Source organism: Lepisma saccharinum, chromosome 14, assembly GCF_977018435.1.
Source record: "Lepisma saccharinum chromosome 14, izLepSacc3.1, whole genome shotgun sequence".
Lineage (NCBI taxonomy): Eukaryota > Metazoa > Arthropoda > Insecta > Zygentoma > Lepismatidae > Lepisma > Lepisma saccharinum.
The window spans coordinates 24830746-24849958 of record NC_139242.1 but is presented as its reverse complement, the minus strand read 5'-3'; the positions used below and the strand labels follow the sequence as shown (position 1 = coordinate 24849958).

The following is a 19213-nucleotide window of genomic DNA, read 5'->3' as shown; positions in this document are numbered from 1 at the left end:
AATAAACAGAGTGTACGTGGATAATTTGTTGGCTGGCAGCGGAAAGAGTTTCTAAATTAATCTAGCAGTCAAAACGACTATTTACAAAGAGTGATTTCGAAGCTTACGTATCGAAATTGCGTAAGAAACTTCAGCCATCATCAAAATGGATTTCCTAAATTCCATTCCTACACATATGGTAAGTTGGACAGTTCCGAAATCAATGTCGTTAAAATGTCTTTAGTACCTTAGTCACCTTAACATATCTGCATATGTACTTTTACTAATAAGTACGTTGTACATTTACACAAAATTGTATAAAAGTACCTGTATTACGGGATACGGATAAGATACATTTTTTCTGAAGGTTTAAAAAATGCTTCGAACTTTAGAAATTGACACGTTTCGGCTAGAGTCTAATTTACGTCCTTCTTGCCTTTTGGTGGTAACCGATGGGAGTTAACAACACTGCATGGTTCTCTTTGTTTCCGCGTTGTGAATGCGTGTTAAAGAAGAACAGGTTCCAAAAACTTCTAGATAGTGTAGCCTAAAATACGTTTATCCCCAGTGATAATTCAGTGCATCGTTCAAAACCGTGCTAGCAGACAGCCGGCGCTCCGGCATCTCTTAGGGTAGCAGACAGCCGGCGCTTCGGCATCTGTTAGGGTAAGTAAGTTTTTCTTTTTACACTTTCTGTTCACGATAGACCCACTAACCATTCACGGGAACGAGGTATGCCTACGAGGTTAGGTTAGGCCTGTTAGGTTAGGTTCCATTAGCACTCATTTCACCCCTAAATATGTGCTTCATCATCGAAAAATGTCCTCAGTACGTTCAATCACGCAAATCCGGACAACATCGGTTTTTCTCGATTTTCTCCTCCAGGAAATCTTTCCCCGCCTTGGGATTTACTTTGTTGAATTCCTTATACAATAACCTTTCCAACGATATATGACACGTATTCCTTAGAAAAAGGACGTAAACTAGACTCTTACCGGCAGTCGCCCTCCCACTTTTTCTCGCACTATGCTAAACCTTATCATTACTACTTTGATCTAGTCAAAACACCTATAACTCATTTATTTCGTCCTTTTTAACATTGCTACTCACTTATTTTGCATTGCGGAACATTCTATAAGGTGTAATTATGAATTTCTCACGAAAATAATTTCAATATTTCATATTACGAGTAATTATTGCTGTTCCTTTTTTTTTTCGGTGAAAATTTACAGTAGTAACTCCACCGGAAGTACCTACCGCCATTTTGAAAATCACGTCATCATACCAAACTCGCATCATAACCAATAAAAAATGAACCGCCATATTGAAAATACAAAATTAACAATTTCCGAACACAAAAACGATTTACGCCTTTAAACACACAGTAAAATCAAATTGGAACCACACCAGTAAACACGAGGAGGAAACACGCCAATAAACACAAGGAAGAAATGAGCCTTAAAAATAAAAATGTAACCACGCCAATAAACACGAGAGAAAAACACGACATTAAAACACAAGGGGGAACGACAAAAAAAATCATTTACCCCTTTCAACGCACAGTAAAATAAAATTGGAACCACACCAGTAAACACGAGGAGGAAACACGCCAATAAACACAAGGAAGAAATGAGCCTTAAAAATGAAAATGTAACCACGCCAATAAACACGAGAGAAAAAGACGACATTAAAACACAAGGGGGAACGACAAAAAAAATCATTTACCCCTTTCAACGCACAGTAAAATAAAATTGGAACCACACCAGTAAACACGAGGAGGAAACACGCCAATAAACACAAGGAAGAAATTAGCCTTAAAAATGAAAATGTAACCACGCCAATAAACACGAGAGAAAAAGACGACATTAAAACACAAGGGGGAACGACAAAAAAAAATCATTTACCCCTTTCAACGCACAGTAAAATAAAATTGGAACCACACCAGTAAACACGAGGAGGAAACACGCCAATAAACACGAGAGAAAAAGACGACATTAAAACACAAGGGGGAACGACAAAAAGAAATCATTTACCCCTTTCAACGCACAGTAAAATAAAATTGGAACCACACCAGTAAACACGAGGATGAAACACGCCAATAAACACAAGGAAGAAATTCGCCTTAAAAATGAAAATGGAACCACGCCAGTAAACACGAAAGAGAAAGACGCCAGTAAAGACAAAGGGGAACAACACCAGTAAACACAAAGGGGAACGACACCAGTAAACACAAGGGGGAACGACACCAGTAAACACAAGGGGGAACGACACCAGTAAACACAAGGGGGAACAACTAAAGACAAAAATAAACCACTTCAATAAAAACTTTCAATTAAAAATCTTCATTTATACCAATGTTGGGGGCTCCGCCCCCAAACCCCCGAAACAATCCAAATCAAAATCACTAAATCTAAATTTCTATGAGTACCCGAATTTAAACCAGTAAACACAAGGAGGAACAACACCAGTAAACACAAGAATAAACCACTTTAATAAAAACTTTCAATTAAAAAATCTTCATTTATACTACTGTTGGGGGCTCCGCCCCCAAACCCCCGAACCAATCCAAATCAAAATCACTAAATCTAAATTTCTATGAGTACCCGAATTTAAAACTAAACGAAAACTAAAAAAATTACATTATAATCACAAATTACCTACTCGAAAATAAAAAGAAATCAAACTTACCTTACTAATCACAATTAGCTGGAACATAAACTTTTGCACATTCTGCCAAAAATTCCAAAAAAAAATTCTTTTCATTCTTCATTCGACGGTACATAAATTCCACCAAATAAGACTCAAAAAGTTCTTTGCTTCTATTAGCAGAGGGCAAAAACCTCTTCACTTCACTCCACAACCCCTCAATAGCGTTCGTATGACAACCAGTCTCCTTATCTTTGAAAGTAATAGAATGATTCACAGTCAAATGACGAAAACCTCTTTCAGACAAGCAATCATAGGCTTTCCAACAATCTGAATAAATAATGGTACCAGGCAAAATCTTCTTCTCAATCACACCCAACAAAGTATTCGCAGAACGATCTTCAACACACACCAAAAAACACTTCTTACCCTTCCTTTCCACTCCACCAAACACCCACTTTCCTTCCACAGTACGCCCTCTACTATACTTTCTCTTCCCAAACTTACTTTCATCAATTTCTACAATTTCATCAACACCACCAATTTTATCCTCTGATGAAAACAAAATCTCGGCGCATACTTCCCGACAAAAATTATACCAATCACAAACAGTCCTAGATGACAAGTTAAGTTCTCTAATAGCAACGGAATTACCAAACCTCCAACACCAAAAATACGTAATGTACAAAATCGTACTCAAACAAAGCATAGACCCCTCAAACCAACTTCCCTTCCTAACAGAACGACTAACAGCATGCCTCTTTCCATACACACGTCTCTGACATTTCCAAACAACACCATCAGAATTTGAATGTTTCACTTCATTCATTAACTCTCCACACACAGGACACTTGTAATTCGAAGATAAAATACCCCTTTCACGCAGCCATTTCAACAAAACCAACGAACCTTTATCACACAAACGCACCAAATCAATAAAACAATTGACTTCACCAAATTCGACGTCCGCGGACGTAGAAGCCGAGGCCATACCAACGGGGTGACCACACCAGTAAAATACGCTCAACCGGCAACTGATAACAAACTACTACACACCAACCACTAGCTAATTGAACATCACCAGAGCCACCTACCATGAACTTACTAAAATAAACATACGCTCGCTGACTTATCACATACAAACCACAACTTCCGGTGGATACACGGCACTAAAGTCACCAGAGCCACCTACCATGAACTTACTAAAATAAACATACGCTCGCTGACTTACCACATACAAACCACAACTTCCGGTGGATACACGGAAGTAAAGTCACCAGAGCCACCTACCATGAACTTACTAAAATAAACATAGGCTCGCTGACTTACCACATCCAAACCACAACTTCCGGTGGATACACGGCAGTAAAGTTTAACCTTTTTTTCACTTCCGTGACACACATTATGGCGCGAGCGTTCTGGATCGTCGTGCTTGTGTTTTGTCGATTGGGAGTGGGTATGCAGTGTTTCCAACCTTCTAAACCAAAAAGTACCTACTTCCGTTTTATTAATTTTCAATTTTTTCCAGTGTTTGAAATTATGCTAATATCTAAAATTTGGGTTGTATAACCATTGGCGGATAGCCCCATGAACCATTCACGGTAAGGTTAGGTTAGGCAAGCGTAGCTAAAATTTGGGGTCACGTCATCTTCTTGAAAAAACACGGGGTGGTTGGAAACTGACAGGGTGTTACGTCATCAAACGCACGGAACATCCGGTTCTCGTAGAGGAACTACATGGAAGGAATGGCAATTGCAATATTTTTATACATATAAACATGAATTATCGCTAAAAAAGATGAAACAATGACAGAAAATACATTCGGGAACTTCAACAATGCTACAGAAAGTGATTTGCGTAAGTAGTTTCTTCTGTAAAAATGAAGAAATCCATTTTGACTAGTTCAAAGTAAATCCATTTTGACTAGTTCAAAGTGTTACCACCTTATATACCAAGAGAAAATTAACTGTCCTTGCCCCCCACACACACACACACACACTCAGTTTTGAAACCCATTCGCCGCCACTGTATTGGAACATACCCTCTTCAACGGTTGCAACAGCTTTTGTAAAGCAGTATTTCAACCTTTACATTTACAGCAAATAGAAGATCAAAAAATGGAGCGAATTTACAATACCCCTCCCCGATTTTTGTAATAGTTCGCATACTCACTAATTGAGGCCTCCTAATCACGAATTTGAAGTTAAAATTTGGGAGTCGTGTGTAGAAATTGCAAAATAAGGGAGTCCGTGATCGCAACCGACAATGGACGATTGTTCATTATTTATCGCAAGATTTTGCTTTTTGAATACTTAAGGAACGAAATATATATTCCTGACCTTACTACGACCCCAAATTTTAACTATGCTTGCCTAACCTAACCTTACCGTGAATGATTCGTGGGGCTATCCGTCAATGGTTTGTGGGGCTACCCGTGCATGGTTTTACGACCCCAAATTTTAACTGTTTGCTTAACCTAACCTTACCTAAAATGGTCAGTGGTGCTATCCGTGAATCGTTTTGCGCTGATTGTGATAACGAACCGATAAAAATGTTATTTTCATAGCACTTTAACAGAAAACGCCATTTTCGTATCCTGCAATTTTACGATCGATGCATTGTTGCCAAGCTTACCTGTAATCAAATCAGTTCACATTCTCTTCTGCCATTCTTACACGATCCATGCTCTCCAAGTATGAAATCAACAGTGGTGCAATGCTGTAGACAGCGTAACTAATTGCAAACGTCAATTGTTCATATCAACAAACATGGTTGCCATACTTGCATACGGAGAATCATTGCGAGAAAAAAATGCTTATTTTACAACTTCTACACGTTAATGAACAATTTCTACACCTCACCCAAACATGTTAGCCTCAGATAAATTTCTTGAGTATAAGCAGTAGCATAGAAATTACACAAGGGTATTGTAAATTCTTGCCATTTCTTCACAAATCAAGGGTGTTTACTCCGTTCACGGACCCACTTTTTTTTTACTTATTTTGCAATTTCTAGACGTGACCGCCAAATTTTAACTGCAGATTTGTGATTGCTATGCCAAAATTAGTGAGTATGCCAAATTTGAAAGCAATTGAAGATACTTCCGGTATTGTCTATTTGCTCCAAATTTTCAGCCGATGGTGAAATTTTTTAGTTTCAAACTTTTCTATGTGAATTTTTTTTCAGCTGCATATGTAAGAGGCACAGATATGGTTGATTTGTCTTCCAGAACTCTTCCCTTGCAGAAACATTCTTTGTTTTGAAAGTTATTTTAATTGAAGTTGAAGCATTGTTTGTGTTGGTTTATAGTAACATGTTCTAAAATGCTGCCATATCATAGAAGCAAGAGTTTTGACTAACTCCAACACATAAAATTCGTAAGATAACACAACATCCAATGATGATGTCACATTCAAATGCAATTGTAACAACTTTCATCCTTAGTCTGTTTTACTGCACAATATTGTTTGTCTGAATATTTAATGGTTTTTAGCATTAAAAAATGTTAAAATTATCTGTACGTTTTGCAACAACACTATACTTGCAGTTCCACTTCAGAAATGTCATATATTCTTCAATTAGTGGAATTAAGTCGTTTTTTTACCATTATAAATGCTGTTTATTAATCATTCTCATTTTTTCTAGGACTATGATGGACAAAGAAAGGCAGAAAAGCTGTCTAGGATCATCATAACACTCTTTGGGGTAAGTACATGTCAGGTAAACTCAATTGTAAAGTAGGATATTAGAATATGAGCCTGATGAAGTTTATTTTGAATCAATTTTATAAACAAATAAACTTGTGGAGACTAAACAGCGAAAAGTAGAACCTGAATCATGTGCTCCATCAGGAATGAAACAATCGAACCCTGATTACAAGATGATGCTCATTATGCTACTTATAAATTATGAGCTTAGTTAAAAAAAATGTATTAAGAAATATAAAGATATCAAAATTTAAGGAGACACCCATCTGACAAATATGAACGTTATATTCTGCTCACATTCTTATCTTCTGTTCTCTGTAAATCATCGTTTCTCAACCTATGGGGAGCGACCCACTGCTGGGTCCGAAGGGGGCTGTTTTGTGGGTCGCGAAGTTGGGTTCGAAATTTTTTTACTGTCTTTTAAGAACCTATTACATTTAAATTACGAAGTCTTGAAAATACATATTTACTATCTAGAATGAAGTCTGTGTAACTTGTTTAAACAAGCATAAAAGGGGGCTTCTTAAAGTACTCGATGTTAGGAAAAATATGATTATGCACCCCTGCAAGTTATTCTGCCGGTATCCGTGCTTAGAGGGTCCCATTAAGTGTAATATCCTTCAAGGTGGGTCCTGGACTGAAAAGGGTTGAGAACCACCAATCTAGATAATGTGTCCAGGTCAAGTGATGTATTGAGTTTCGTTTTGTCTGGTGTGTGTTGCCTATTTCTTTCAATTTGTGAAGTGTCCAAGAATCACAAGTAGCAGGAATCCATAAGAATGTAGGTGTTAGACCCTGAAACAAAATCACCTAAATTAGCCTACTATATGTGATACAACATAGTAATTTTACACCAATATGAAAGTGATTTGTTCTAAAATATTTTTAGATTAATATATGATGTGTTCAGAGCACAATTGGCATAACTCAATTTTTTATGAAAATTGAGTTACATGTATAACTTAGAAGTGTGAAGTATCAACATTTCAGTGCTAGAAGTAAATATCTCCTAAGTTTCAAAGTCTTGATCATAGAGGCACCTTTTTGTGCTCCAGCAGCTAAACATAGTACTATCTGAATGTGCCATTTTCTCAAAAGTGTCTTAAAATGGAGTTATGCCTCTTGTGCTATGAACCCCTCATATGTTACTACAATATTATAAAAAATATTCCTTAAATCAACATTTTTCTTTGTCCCACATTTCACATAAGTAGATTCTGGATTGTTTCAAGTCAGGAGATAATACGTAAATGTTTTATTTTTATAAGTTTACTACACACTTTGTATTTTGTTTGACATTATTTCATGATAAAACATGTTTTCAAAATGTACCTGAAAACCCCTAAAATGTTAAAGAGTATATCACCTCAAAACTTTCTGTGAAATGATCATAATATTTGTTGCAAGTAAATGAAGTTGATTTGTTGCATTGGCTTCCTCTAAAGTAGGCGCTTGTATTTTTTTTCAGGGTGTTGGACTTATATGGGGCTACATAATCCAGCAGTTTTCACAGACTGTTTATATCCTCGGAGCAGGTTTTGTTCTTGCTTGTATCGTAAGTATTGAATCAATTTATTGTCATAATTATTACATAGTTTGCAGAATAATTCCTAATCTGTGGAGTTGGAGTATGGTTTCATATCATTAGAATGGTATTGACAATTACATCTTCAACTGCTGCTGGACCTGTACATGCAAAGATTTTTTTCAGTAAAATTTCGAGAAACAATCAATTTGTGTAATCTAGAGATGCTTAAGAGGAAGAAATGGCTTGTGCCTTAACTCCATGTGTGCTTCTTGTGAAAGAAGAATAGAATAGAATACTTTATTAGTCGTTAGACAACATGATTGCAATAGACTTCGTCATAATAAGTATATAAATACTAATATAAAAAATTACAAAAGAAAAGAAAATTAAAAATACATATTAAAATATTACACATTCAACAATACAGTTTGCAAATTACACTATATGTTTTATTACAGCGAGAGCAATTGGAAAATAGTACTCTATTTTGATTACAATACAAGTCATGTACAAAAACCCATTTTACAGCTCTGTGATGCATTATGAGTAGACATTTACATTTTACAGGCCCTGACGGAAGTGTTCTTCAAATTCCGTGACACTATATATACAATGTCGTACTAATATATTATTAATGTGTTTAGCAAACTGCTTGTTTTCTAAATTACGTATAGAAGCTGGTAGCAAATTGAATAATCTCATTCCATTATGTTTAAAAGATACATTTTAGAAAAGTTTGTTGGTACAGGCAGACGACCAGCAGGATTTTAGAAATCATGTTAATCTACGGTTGCTGCCGAGACTCTTGTGCTTTCACCATACTCCTTGCAAAATAATATAATGCTGTTGTTTTAAGTGGTTTTTATTTTTTCCATGATGCTTGATACTGGTTACCTGGCACTTCCTCCTGCTTACCCCAAGATGAACCCACACACAACAAACAACCTTGTACTTAAAATAACACTTATATTATTTTGCATTTATAAAAGTGGTTATGCAAACCTATAGGAACATAGTTATGCCATACTTGATACTGTTCCTTGGTTGATTTCTCACCACGATTCTTGTACCCTAAGTTTTCTTACAAGTCGTTCTTGAAAATTTGCAATTCTATTTTCTGAATACAAGATCTTATGTAGTGTTTTAGCTAAAATAAAAATTATAGCACCATAAGTGTACAATAGATATATAAGTGCATACTTGTATTAAATAATTTTTTACAGCTGCTACTGAATGTTCGAAGAGTTTTATTGGAGGACACAGTATTATTTATTTCCATATGTTTAACTTGAAATAGTTATACATTCCTCTTGTTACTTAATTTTAATAAATAAGAGTAAAAAACTAAACAGCGTGTACAATATTTATGCGTGAAAGAAATATTCCTTATATTTTGCCCAACTAAGAAAGTTATCACCACAGAGAAAAACTTCTTGACATATCTACCATTTCCTGTCAGAACTATAATTTCCCTCTGTACTTGATACACCATAGTATTGAAGCATTTCATCAGTATATCTTACCCAACACCACAAAATACTTTCTTCTTATTTATCTGGATCCTGATACCCAGGGACGTCTCGGGCAAAGTTGGGGTGGTTTTCAAATGCCCCTCCCCCAACATCAGAATATTTTAGTCCAAAATACTGGAAACTCTATTCTCCATCTAAGGGCTACTTAAGCACCTTAGTCTTCATTTCCATAATTTTCCTGCAATTTACATGGTGTGTTTTACCTGGGTGAAGATATAACTGGTCTTTATCCCACAATAAACAACCACCATTTTTCCACCAAAACGTAGACATCACAGTTGTCCTCACCTACTCAATCATGAGGAAAATGTCTGTCTAGGGCGAAACCATGGCCCCTCCTTTGAATAAGTGAAATGTCAACAAGTTTCACATAGTGTTTCCCTTATCCACTCATTGTTGTAGATCTGCCAGTAAACATGTAATGGTTTCGACTACCAAGAGTTACAGATTCAAATCAGAATCTAAACATGGTAGTGCGGTTGGAAAGCAAGAAAAAATGGAAGAATATTTCACTTCTGGCGGAGAACGTGCCCTATGGGGCCATATACTACATTAATTCCCAAACCTAAAATGCCCCAGACCCCAAGTTTTTAGTTTTTAAGCCCTCTTTTGTCTGTAATGGCTTCTTCAAAATGGCTTTAGAGAAGCAAGGTGTTGTGACAAGGAAAGACAGCGTAACCAGCAGAGGTAAAGGTCCCCATTTGTCCAGAGTATCTCCAAAAATTGGACTATAGATTGGATATGGATATCGAGGCCCTCCATGGGTGTCACTGGCCCTTTGGCTGTGTGCCAGAGGCGTCTGGAGGAGAAGCAGCATCATGACGGAAGATAGCAACCCGTAACACACAAATCATTACATTTTTAATATTTTTTTCTGCTGGTTTTGGTCCACTCCACTGCTTCCTTCCTTTTGATGAACGGTACCAGATGTCTTTCCTTATTCATTGAGAGACACAACTCACTCGATACAGCTAACCTAGGGCTCCAAAGGTGAAGTCTGTGTGATATGTTACCCTCTTAATCGTCATTATTGTTGTAATTTCCGATTTGTGCCAACAGAAGATGTTGTCTGAACGCAAATATATTTTAGTGGTGATCTGCTCTGATTAGAAGGAAAAAAATTAAGACCCCTTTCGTTTCAAAAATTTATTCTTTGTTCATATCACTGTGCCCTAATGAACAACCTCTATTTCAGATAACATTAACTAAATTACAGGTTTTGTAGTTGTGTGCTTGTTCGTATGTGTGCGTGTCTGCACACACACACACACACACACACACACATTTTACTTTGTCTCTAATTTTGCATCATCATTCTCAATTTACCGAGTACAGTACGGTGTATCGATAACGTAAATGCCCCCTTAAGGACGAAGCATGTGGCAACATGACGATGCCAGTTCTCATTGAGGTTCGTACCAGTGAACATCCTCAACAGTGCATCCTACGTTGAAAATTCAAGCACATTATATTGAAAACCTCATATTTCCAACAACTTTCCCCTCTTACCATTTCTTGCCATCTGCACTAATATTGCAGTTGTGTCAGACTTTTGAAACACCCTGTACATATGCAGATTGTTAAAACTGAACTATTATTATTTCATGGGCTTAGTCTGACACTATTTTGGATGCTACCGTTGAGTTCTGGCACATCGAGGACATAAGGTTTGATCCAAAACATGATCAAATAGCTGAAAGGGTTATTTTTAGACTTTTTGCAGCCATATTGGCCGCCATGTCTAATATTATTTGATAAAGTGGGTCTTTTTAATTTGTTATAATCATAATAGTCATAAACTGCAAATTAGGTGAAAATAAGATGTGATGAATGATAAATAACTGCAATAAAATAACAGGTTTCAGGTATAGAATCTTTGTCATGACCGCCATTTTGAAGATGCCATTCCAGACAAACGAGGGCTTAAAAACTTGGGGTCTGGGACATTTTAGGTTCGGGAATTAATGTAGTATCCACCCCCATACTTGAAGTATCTTTGTTCAAAAATGACATTCTAAACAAATTTGTTGTCAAGATTACAGCAAACATAGTAAAAACGTTATCGTTGTTGTATTTTCTTTGAATACTTTATTCTGCATACAAATATGAAGAAAAAAAGAAAAGTGCTTTCCAGGTACTATAAGAACTCTCATATCCTTTTGTCAATACATATCTTGTTCACGGCAGCTGAAGCTGAGAAAATGTAATCAGAGTCAGACCTGAATGTAGGTGAAAAAGGCATTGTAAAAGGGCTTCGCATTTACAGGTGTCTTGCAAATTTGCAAGTTTCTCTGAGGTCTAGAAAATCAAGGGGGGGGGGGTCACCACTGTTTGTAATGGGCATTTGGAGAAAATCTGAAATGAAGATAGAAAATCGAAATAAAGTTACATAAAATTAAAAGACAGAGTGCAAGATACAATTAAATCATTATGGGATGCCAAACATCCAATTTAATATGAAATCTGATCATAAACTGCTCGCCATTAAAAATGCAACACCCAGAAAGAGTAATCGGAATTGGACGAAATGTGCACAGTGTGTAGAGGAGAGGTGCAGAAGGAAATGATTAGGTGTTCAAGGCCGTCATGCATCATGTGCACCTGCCACACCATCTGGTAAGTGGTACCTATAGCAGGTCAGATAGGTGCAGAAGAGCAGTGAAAGTGCATGGTCGTGAGTGTAGTGTGTTAAAATCGGTCATCAATGCCACGTCGTCGAATACGGCAGCGATTCCAGCAGGTTTCCCAGTTTGATCGCGGCCGAATTGTTGCATACCTTGAATGCGGATTATCCTACCGTGAGATCGGTGCCCGTGTAGGACGGAATGAATCCACAGTGATCCATGCATGTGTGGAACCAGTGGGTCCAGGAAGGCACTGTAGAGCGACGTAGAGGTTCACAACGTCCACGTCGGACGACGGAACGAGAGGACAGAAGTCTGATACGCATGGCCCTTACAGACAGAACGGCCACGTCAACGAGGATTGCGCATGAAGTACGGGATGTTTTACAATGTCCAGTGTCCCCACGAACCGTGCTTCGTCGTTTGGCAAACCGGGGAATTTTTTCCCGGCGCCCACTGTTGCGGATTCCTCTGACGCTAGCATAGGCGTTTGCATCTGAGAAGGTGCCAAGACCGTCGTGCATGGATGGCGGAGTGGAATGCTGTAGTGTTCTCTGATGAATCCCGCTTCTGTATACAACATCATGATGGACGTACACGGGTGTGGCGGCACCGTGGCACTAGGCTCCATGACACCTGCATCATGCATCATCACACAGGGCCTTCATTGGGTATCATGGTATGGGGTGCCATCGCCATAGGTGTTCGTTCGCGTCTCGTACGCATTCAAGGAACATTGAACAGCCAACGGTACATCACACAGGTTCTCACCCCTGTTGCTGTCCCATTAATCCATGCACTGCATAATTCCACTTTTCAACAGGATAACGCATGCCCCCATGTTGCAAGGAATGTCCTCGCATTTATGGAAGCTAACCACGTGCCCCTGCTTCCTTGGCCAGCACGTTCGCCGGATATGTCGCCAATTGAACATGTCTGGTCCATGGTGGGTCGCCGGCTGGCCCAACTCAGGTTTCCGGCACGTAATGTTGAAGACCTCTGGCACCGTGTGGAAGCCGCTTGGGACGCCATACCGCAAGCAGACATCGATAGACTCATTCTGTCCATGCCTCGCCGTGTTGCAGCAGTTATTGCCGCCCGTGGAGGCTGTACACTAGGGTTACGACTAAAAAAATTTTTGCAAAATTTTTTATCTCCTGTGGTCGCAAATGATGAGCTTTTGTGACCTGATTACTAAAAAATAATTATTACAGGTGGCTCTAAAAAAAACTTCCCGCACCAACCCGTTTCAATTTCAGTGTGTGTCACAAGAAATGTATGTACGGTACTGTAGCCTGTAGATCTTTATAATATCGCTCACGATAAAATTACTAATAAGATGTGTTTATATTTTTAGTAAAACATTATTTAAAATAATACGTGTATTTGTATATGTATGTAGTTACAGATTATGCTAATTATACAGTGTGTGTGACTGTTGGTGGTTTCAAACAGCGAGGATTCTTCGGAAAGAGCATCACAATAAATTTAATATTTTTATAACCCTACATTATCAATAACAACTATTTTTGGGGCTCTTTCGAAACATACCACAAACAACATTTGAAAAGGGTATTATTAATGTAATAATTAGTAAATTAATGTAGTAATTATTAAATGATTATTTATTATGTGACAAATTGTGTATATTTTCAGGTTTCGTAGTTCAATATTAGTATTATAATGGCATATTATAAATCAAGTGAAGCGATTAAGAAAAAATGTGGAATCGTGGACGCAGAATGTAGCTATTGATGCAACAATAAGACGAGATGTACCTATAATTGAAATACTTAGTTCTTTTACTCGACTTCCGCGAAAGAAAGACATTATTGGTCGCTATCATACACTTCTGGAAACCGAGAAAGATAAGAAAGAAAGAATGGCTATGATAACTGGTGAGCTTCCTGTTCTCTGGGAAAAATTTAGCTTTCTAATTTTATCAAAACAAGCAATTATGTCAAAAGTAGTTAAATTGATTGAAGAGAACGATAAAAATAGAAAGAGGAAAAAGGATTCACTTCAAGTTGAAATTGAAAATATATTTGACATAACGAAAACAGAGTGACATTGGTGTGCCAAGAAGATAAAGAACTATACAAGTTACAAGTTAAATCACAAGGTAAAATTGGATATGTAACAAGCACAGTTGCTCCACAATCGTCCATCCATCCCTCTAAGCGAGTGCGAAAATCTGCTTCACAATCTGAACCAAATTCTGTCTTTGCCACTGATGTAGACGACGCATCATCAGCAGAAGTAAGTAGTGATGAAATTTTTCTGACACAGCATATGTATGTGAAAATGAAAATGACAAAAGAAAACGAGTCGTGCGTTTTTCAACATCACATGCAACTTAGTTGGTGACAAAAAAATATCTTTCAATTAATAAAGCTGCTCTAGTGTGCTCCAGTCTAGTAGAAGATGGAATCAGTGTTACAACACCATCACAGTCAGGTGTTTGGCGAGCTGTTATAAGAAGTGGCGAAGATGAAAGGCATAAAATAAAATCTATTTTGCAAGAAGAGAAACAATTCTGCCTTCATTTCGACGGTAAGCAAATTGCAAATCACGAGTATCAAGTGGTAATCTTGAAGAGTTCACTTAGAGAATTGAAATTAGGTATAGTAAAATGTGAGAGCAGGTTATTGCAGGATATTTTTAATGCACTGCAAAGTTTGCTGAATTAATTTGATGCATGGAAGAACTTCAAAATGATCTTATGTGACACAACAGCAGTAAATACTGGACGAGTAAATGGAATTGTTCAAAAATTAAAAAGTGAAATCATCACAAGAGGATTTGATCAGCCACAGTACATTGGCTGCCAGCACCATATTCTTGATAGAATCGTAAAGCATGTGTTAGACTTCTTTAATCCGATTTCTTCTACCAAACCAACTCTGAAATATGAATTCGTGGACGAAGTGATAAAACAATACGATGTCTTGCAGCAGTCCTACAGGCCAGAAAGTTAAATGATAACTGTTCAAAATCCAGGTTGGCGAGATGATTTTAGATTTCTGTATGAGTTATGTAGAGCATTCAGTTTCCTTAAAGAAACTGGTGCAATCCCAGCAATTAAAGGGAGAAAATTACCGTCTCTTCACAATGCCAGATGGAATTCACGTGCTACATATGCTCTTATTTCGTACTTCTTCATTCCTAAATGGAGAATATCACTGCAAATACCATGCTCTTTCATCTCAAATACATGGCAGGAAGCCTGGTTTTCTAACCAAATGTTCAACACAGAGATTCCCCAGAAACTGATGGATGGAATTTCCGAATTAAATTGCTCTGCAGCCATGAAGTGCTTTGTAACTCACTGGAATATTGAAAGATCCGTTGTAGATATATCACGGACGAATATTTGTGCCGAACGAGGGGTGAAATTAATGGAAGAACTGTACCGGAAATGCAAAACATAAATATTTGAATCTGAAGCTTATTTCAACTAATACATTTTGATTGTGCTGAATGTACTTAAATTTGAGAATTTTCATTGTCATTGGTGCGGAACATTTTTTATGAATTGAACGAAATAATTGTCATTTTCTGATTCTGTATTAAAAAGTTCATTGATTTCTACTACAGGCTAAAAAAATATTTTTTTGTCATAACCCTACTGTACACGCTACTAGCTCCTTTGGGGTTATGCAACCATGTTCTACGTGTCACATGTCACACCACCGAGCTCTAACTGTAATCATTTTCTTATCATATTATGAACTACATATTTGCCAAGTTTCGTGTTTCTATCTCAATTCTTTCTGGTTGTTGCAATTTTAATGGCGAGCAGTGTATTTTGACACAAATCATGTATTCCACTCCAGTGTGTATCAGTACTAATTTCTAGTTCCATTGTATTGTATGCAATACAGTATTGCATACAATACAAGCCACCATAGTTCCAAAGTACTGCAGGCAATGCATGTCATTTTCTTCAAGTGTATCTCTTGTGCAACAGTAGTTATGCAAATATAGTGCTAATAGTACTAAATTATGTTGCTTTATGAAAGCTTACACACAAACACAACATCTGACAACAAGGTAATTAGGAGAAAAATGAAACTTACCAGATGATAACATAGCTTCCTGCACCTGCAAGGGGTTCCTGAACATTACAAAGGTGCCAGCACTGCATCAAACACGCTGCACATGCCCAACAGTGTTGCCAGAACAATTTCGATCTTATAGCATGTGCTCAAACAGAAAATGCAAACTTTGAACTGTTTCTTGCATTTGAGAGGCCGATGGCATAATATGTTGTTTATTCATTCTGCAGGGTGGCTCAAAAAGTCACTTAACACCCTCGGTACACGGCCACTGCAGCACGGAACGTGGAAATGGTGATGACCAATTGTTGTCAGGCCAAGGGGGAACCACATTGACGCCACCCGCATGGTTGGCGGTCATCTTGATGTCCGCCATCTTGAATTCCACTTTAGAATTTTAAATGGGAAGGGGGTGATATGATATATCAAATCAGGCTAGAATTTCACGAGAAATGCAATGGTGAAGGTTTTTTTTTTATGTATCTTTAACCAGTAAAAAGTTATGACTCAATTCTTGTACCAATTTGCTCCTTTTCGAGGTGTTAGAAAAATGCCTTAAAATTTGTTTAGCACATCGGTAACGCATCGAGACCACAACTAGAAAGTGAAGTTAGCATGCCATTGCACAAGATTTTAATTGGATATATCCATGAAGAGGTGCGCATTATGAATGGTTGTCGCGAACAGTTGCCAGTGTGACGCTTCCATTAAATGAAAAGTCCTTCACAGTGACAAGGCTAATGTTTATGTTCATAAGGAAGTTCATAAACAGAATATTCGATGCTTTTTATCTGATAACCCATTTTCGACAGATCAAAGCTGAATGGTTAGTGCTGGTAAGTTAATGGTGTGGCGTGCTGTGTGGAACACAATTGGTTAGTCAATTTTCCATCAACAGAACCTTAAATGCTTATGGCTACTTGGATTTGTTAAATAAACAGGTTTTATCATCCTTTCTTTTGGAAGAAGGTACTTTTTACAGAGTTTTTTTCAATAGGGAGGAACACCAGAACACTATGGGTACGTTGTGAAGCAGTTTCTGTCCAAAGTTAGTTATCAGATGACAAGGGGTCGCATATTCTCTTTATGAACTTCCTTATGAAGGACTTTTAATTCAATGGAAGCGTCACACTGTAAATTGTTCGTGGCAACCATTCATAATGCACAGCTCTTCATGGATGTATCCGATTAAAATCGTGTACAATGGCATGTGAACTTCTCTTCCTAGACATCACTTTGATCTTGATGCATTACCGTTGCGCTAAACAAATTTTAAGGCACTTTTGTAACACCTCGAAAAGGAGCAAATTGGTACAAGAATTCAGTCAGAACTTTTTACTGGTTAAAGATACATCAAAAAAACCTTCACCATTGCATTTCTCATGAAATTCTAGCTTGATTTGATATATCATATCACCCCCTTCCCATTTAAAATTCTAAAGTTGAATTCAAGATGGCCGCCAACCATGCGGGTGGTGTCAATGTGGTTCCCCCTTGGCCTGATAACGATTGGTCATCACCATTTCCACGTTGCACGCTGCAGTGGCCTTGTACCGAGGGTGCTAAGTGACTCTTTGAGCCACCCTGTAGTTTTTGGACTTTTAACCACTGTTATTTTTAAAAAAAGATTTACCTACATTTCAGAGGCTGAATCTGCCTCAGTCTTCAGGGTAGTGTGTAGTCTGTTAGATCATATAAATGATCTATAAATGGTTGCCTTGGAGGATTATTCTTGGTGGCCTAGGCTCCACCGTGTCTGTTGGTCACAAGGACCTCTATATACATAAAGTTGCCAGGTAGGATTATCAGTGGCCCAGGCTCCACTTCGTCAGAGGACCACGTCGAGGCCACGATCAAAGCTTCGTGTCGCACCATTAGGTTTCCACCTGGATCCCCAGGGACCGGATCGCCCCGGATTGCATGTTGACGTAAAGGGATGGATAATAAACCTTTTCGAGCAAGGCCTCATCTCCAGGAATCTATCAACTTGGGCAAGCCCTGGCACCTAGCAGCCTGTTGAGTGAGATGAGTCAAGGCAAAATGGATAATAAACCTTTTCCTGCTCCCACAAAAATAGAAACTTTTTCAAAAAACAATAGATAGCAGCACTACACCAACGCATCCCCATGTCATACATTTACCCACAGAACACAACATAAACACTAAAAAATAGTTAATAAATTGTACAAAAATACAAACTACAAGAATCATAAACAACAACGGGACCAGGGTACACAATTTGGACACTATCCCTCCACACACATAGATCTCATGCATAGTCTCTATAGACTATTCATATACATTGCACACCAACCCTGCTTTACGTCAACATGCAATCCGGGGCGGTCCAGTCCCCGGGGATCAAGGTGGAAACCTAACGGTGCCACACGAAGCCTTGATCGTGACCTTGACGTGGTCATCTGACGAAGTGGAGCTTGGGCCACTGATAATCCTACCTGGCAACTTTATGTATATAGAGGTCCTTGTGACCGACAGACGCGGTGGAGCCTAGGCCACCAAGAAGAATCCTCCAAGGCAACCATTTATATGATCTAACAGACTACACGCTACCCTGAAGACGGAGGCAGATTCAGCTTCCGAAACGTGGGTACATCTCTCTTGAGTCACCAGAGATGAATTGTAAATGATTTGGTTTACGGATTGTAGAAATAAGCTGATAGGTAGCCAATTTTTTGTTAATGTTCTAGTTGAAATAATTAATTATTGCAAGTGTAAGTTCAATTTCTCTCCTTTACAGCTTACAATCCCTCCTTGGCCTATGTATCGAAGGAAACCTCTTTCATGGCAGAAGCCCAGACCAGAAGGTGACAGTGAAGTAACTACTAAATCCAAGAAGAAGAAATGATAATTTTGTTGAGGGAATGTTTTGTGTAATGTGCTGCATTCCATTGGTGATCAGTGACTTTGCAAATTGTTACAGAATTTTGTACATCGGTCTAAGGAGAGTGTATGCACCAGCATTTAAGGTGATGGAAAAGTGTGCAGTATGTATGTATATTTAAAGCTCTATAAATTAAAAAAAAGTTTGTGTATTATTTTCACCTAACCCTCAAATCTACATTATACTCGACTCCATGATTCAAGCCAACCTCCGTGGCAGAGTGGGTATCACAGCATG

General features: G+C 38.0%; 1 protein-coding gene across 1 annotated transcript; it reads left to right on the top strand.

The window, feature by feature from the left end:
• Nucleotides 1-19118, top strand: Spase12 (Signal peptidase complex subunit Spase12). The gene is made up of 4 exons (XM_083134865.1): nucleotides 1-178; nucleotides 6271-6330; nucleotides 7801-7887; nucleotides 18833-19118. The coding sequence occupies exons 1-4, from the start codon at nucleotides 146-148 to the stop codon at nucleotides 18938-18940; spliced, it is 288 nt and encodes a 95-aa protein (XP_082990991.1). The 5' UTR covers nucleotides 1-145; the 3' UTR covers nucleotides 18941-19118.
• Nucleotides 19119-19213: the final 95 nt, after the last annotated feature.

Bases quoted from the DNA above. Each gene is read 5' to 3' on its own strand.
- Spase12 (XM_083134865.1), top strand. From the start codon at position 146: ATGGATTTCCTAAATTCCATTCCTACACATATG. The intron at 179-6,270 runs GTAAGTTGGACA...CATTTTTTCTAG, and splicing joins ATTCCATTCCTACACATATG to GACTATGATGGACAAAGAAA. The intron at 6,331-7,800 runs GTAAGTACATGT...ATTTTTTTTCAG, and splicing joins TCATCATAACACTCTTTGGG to GGTGTTGGACTTATATGGGG.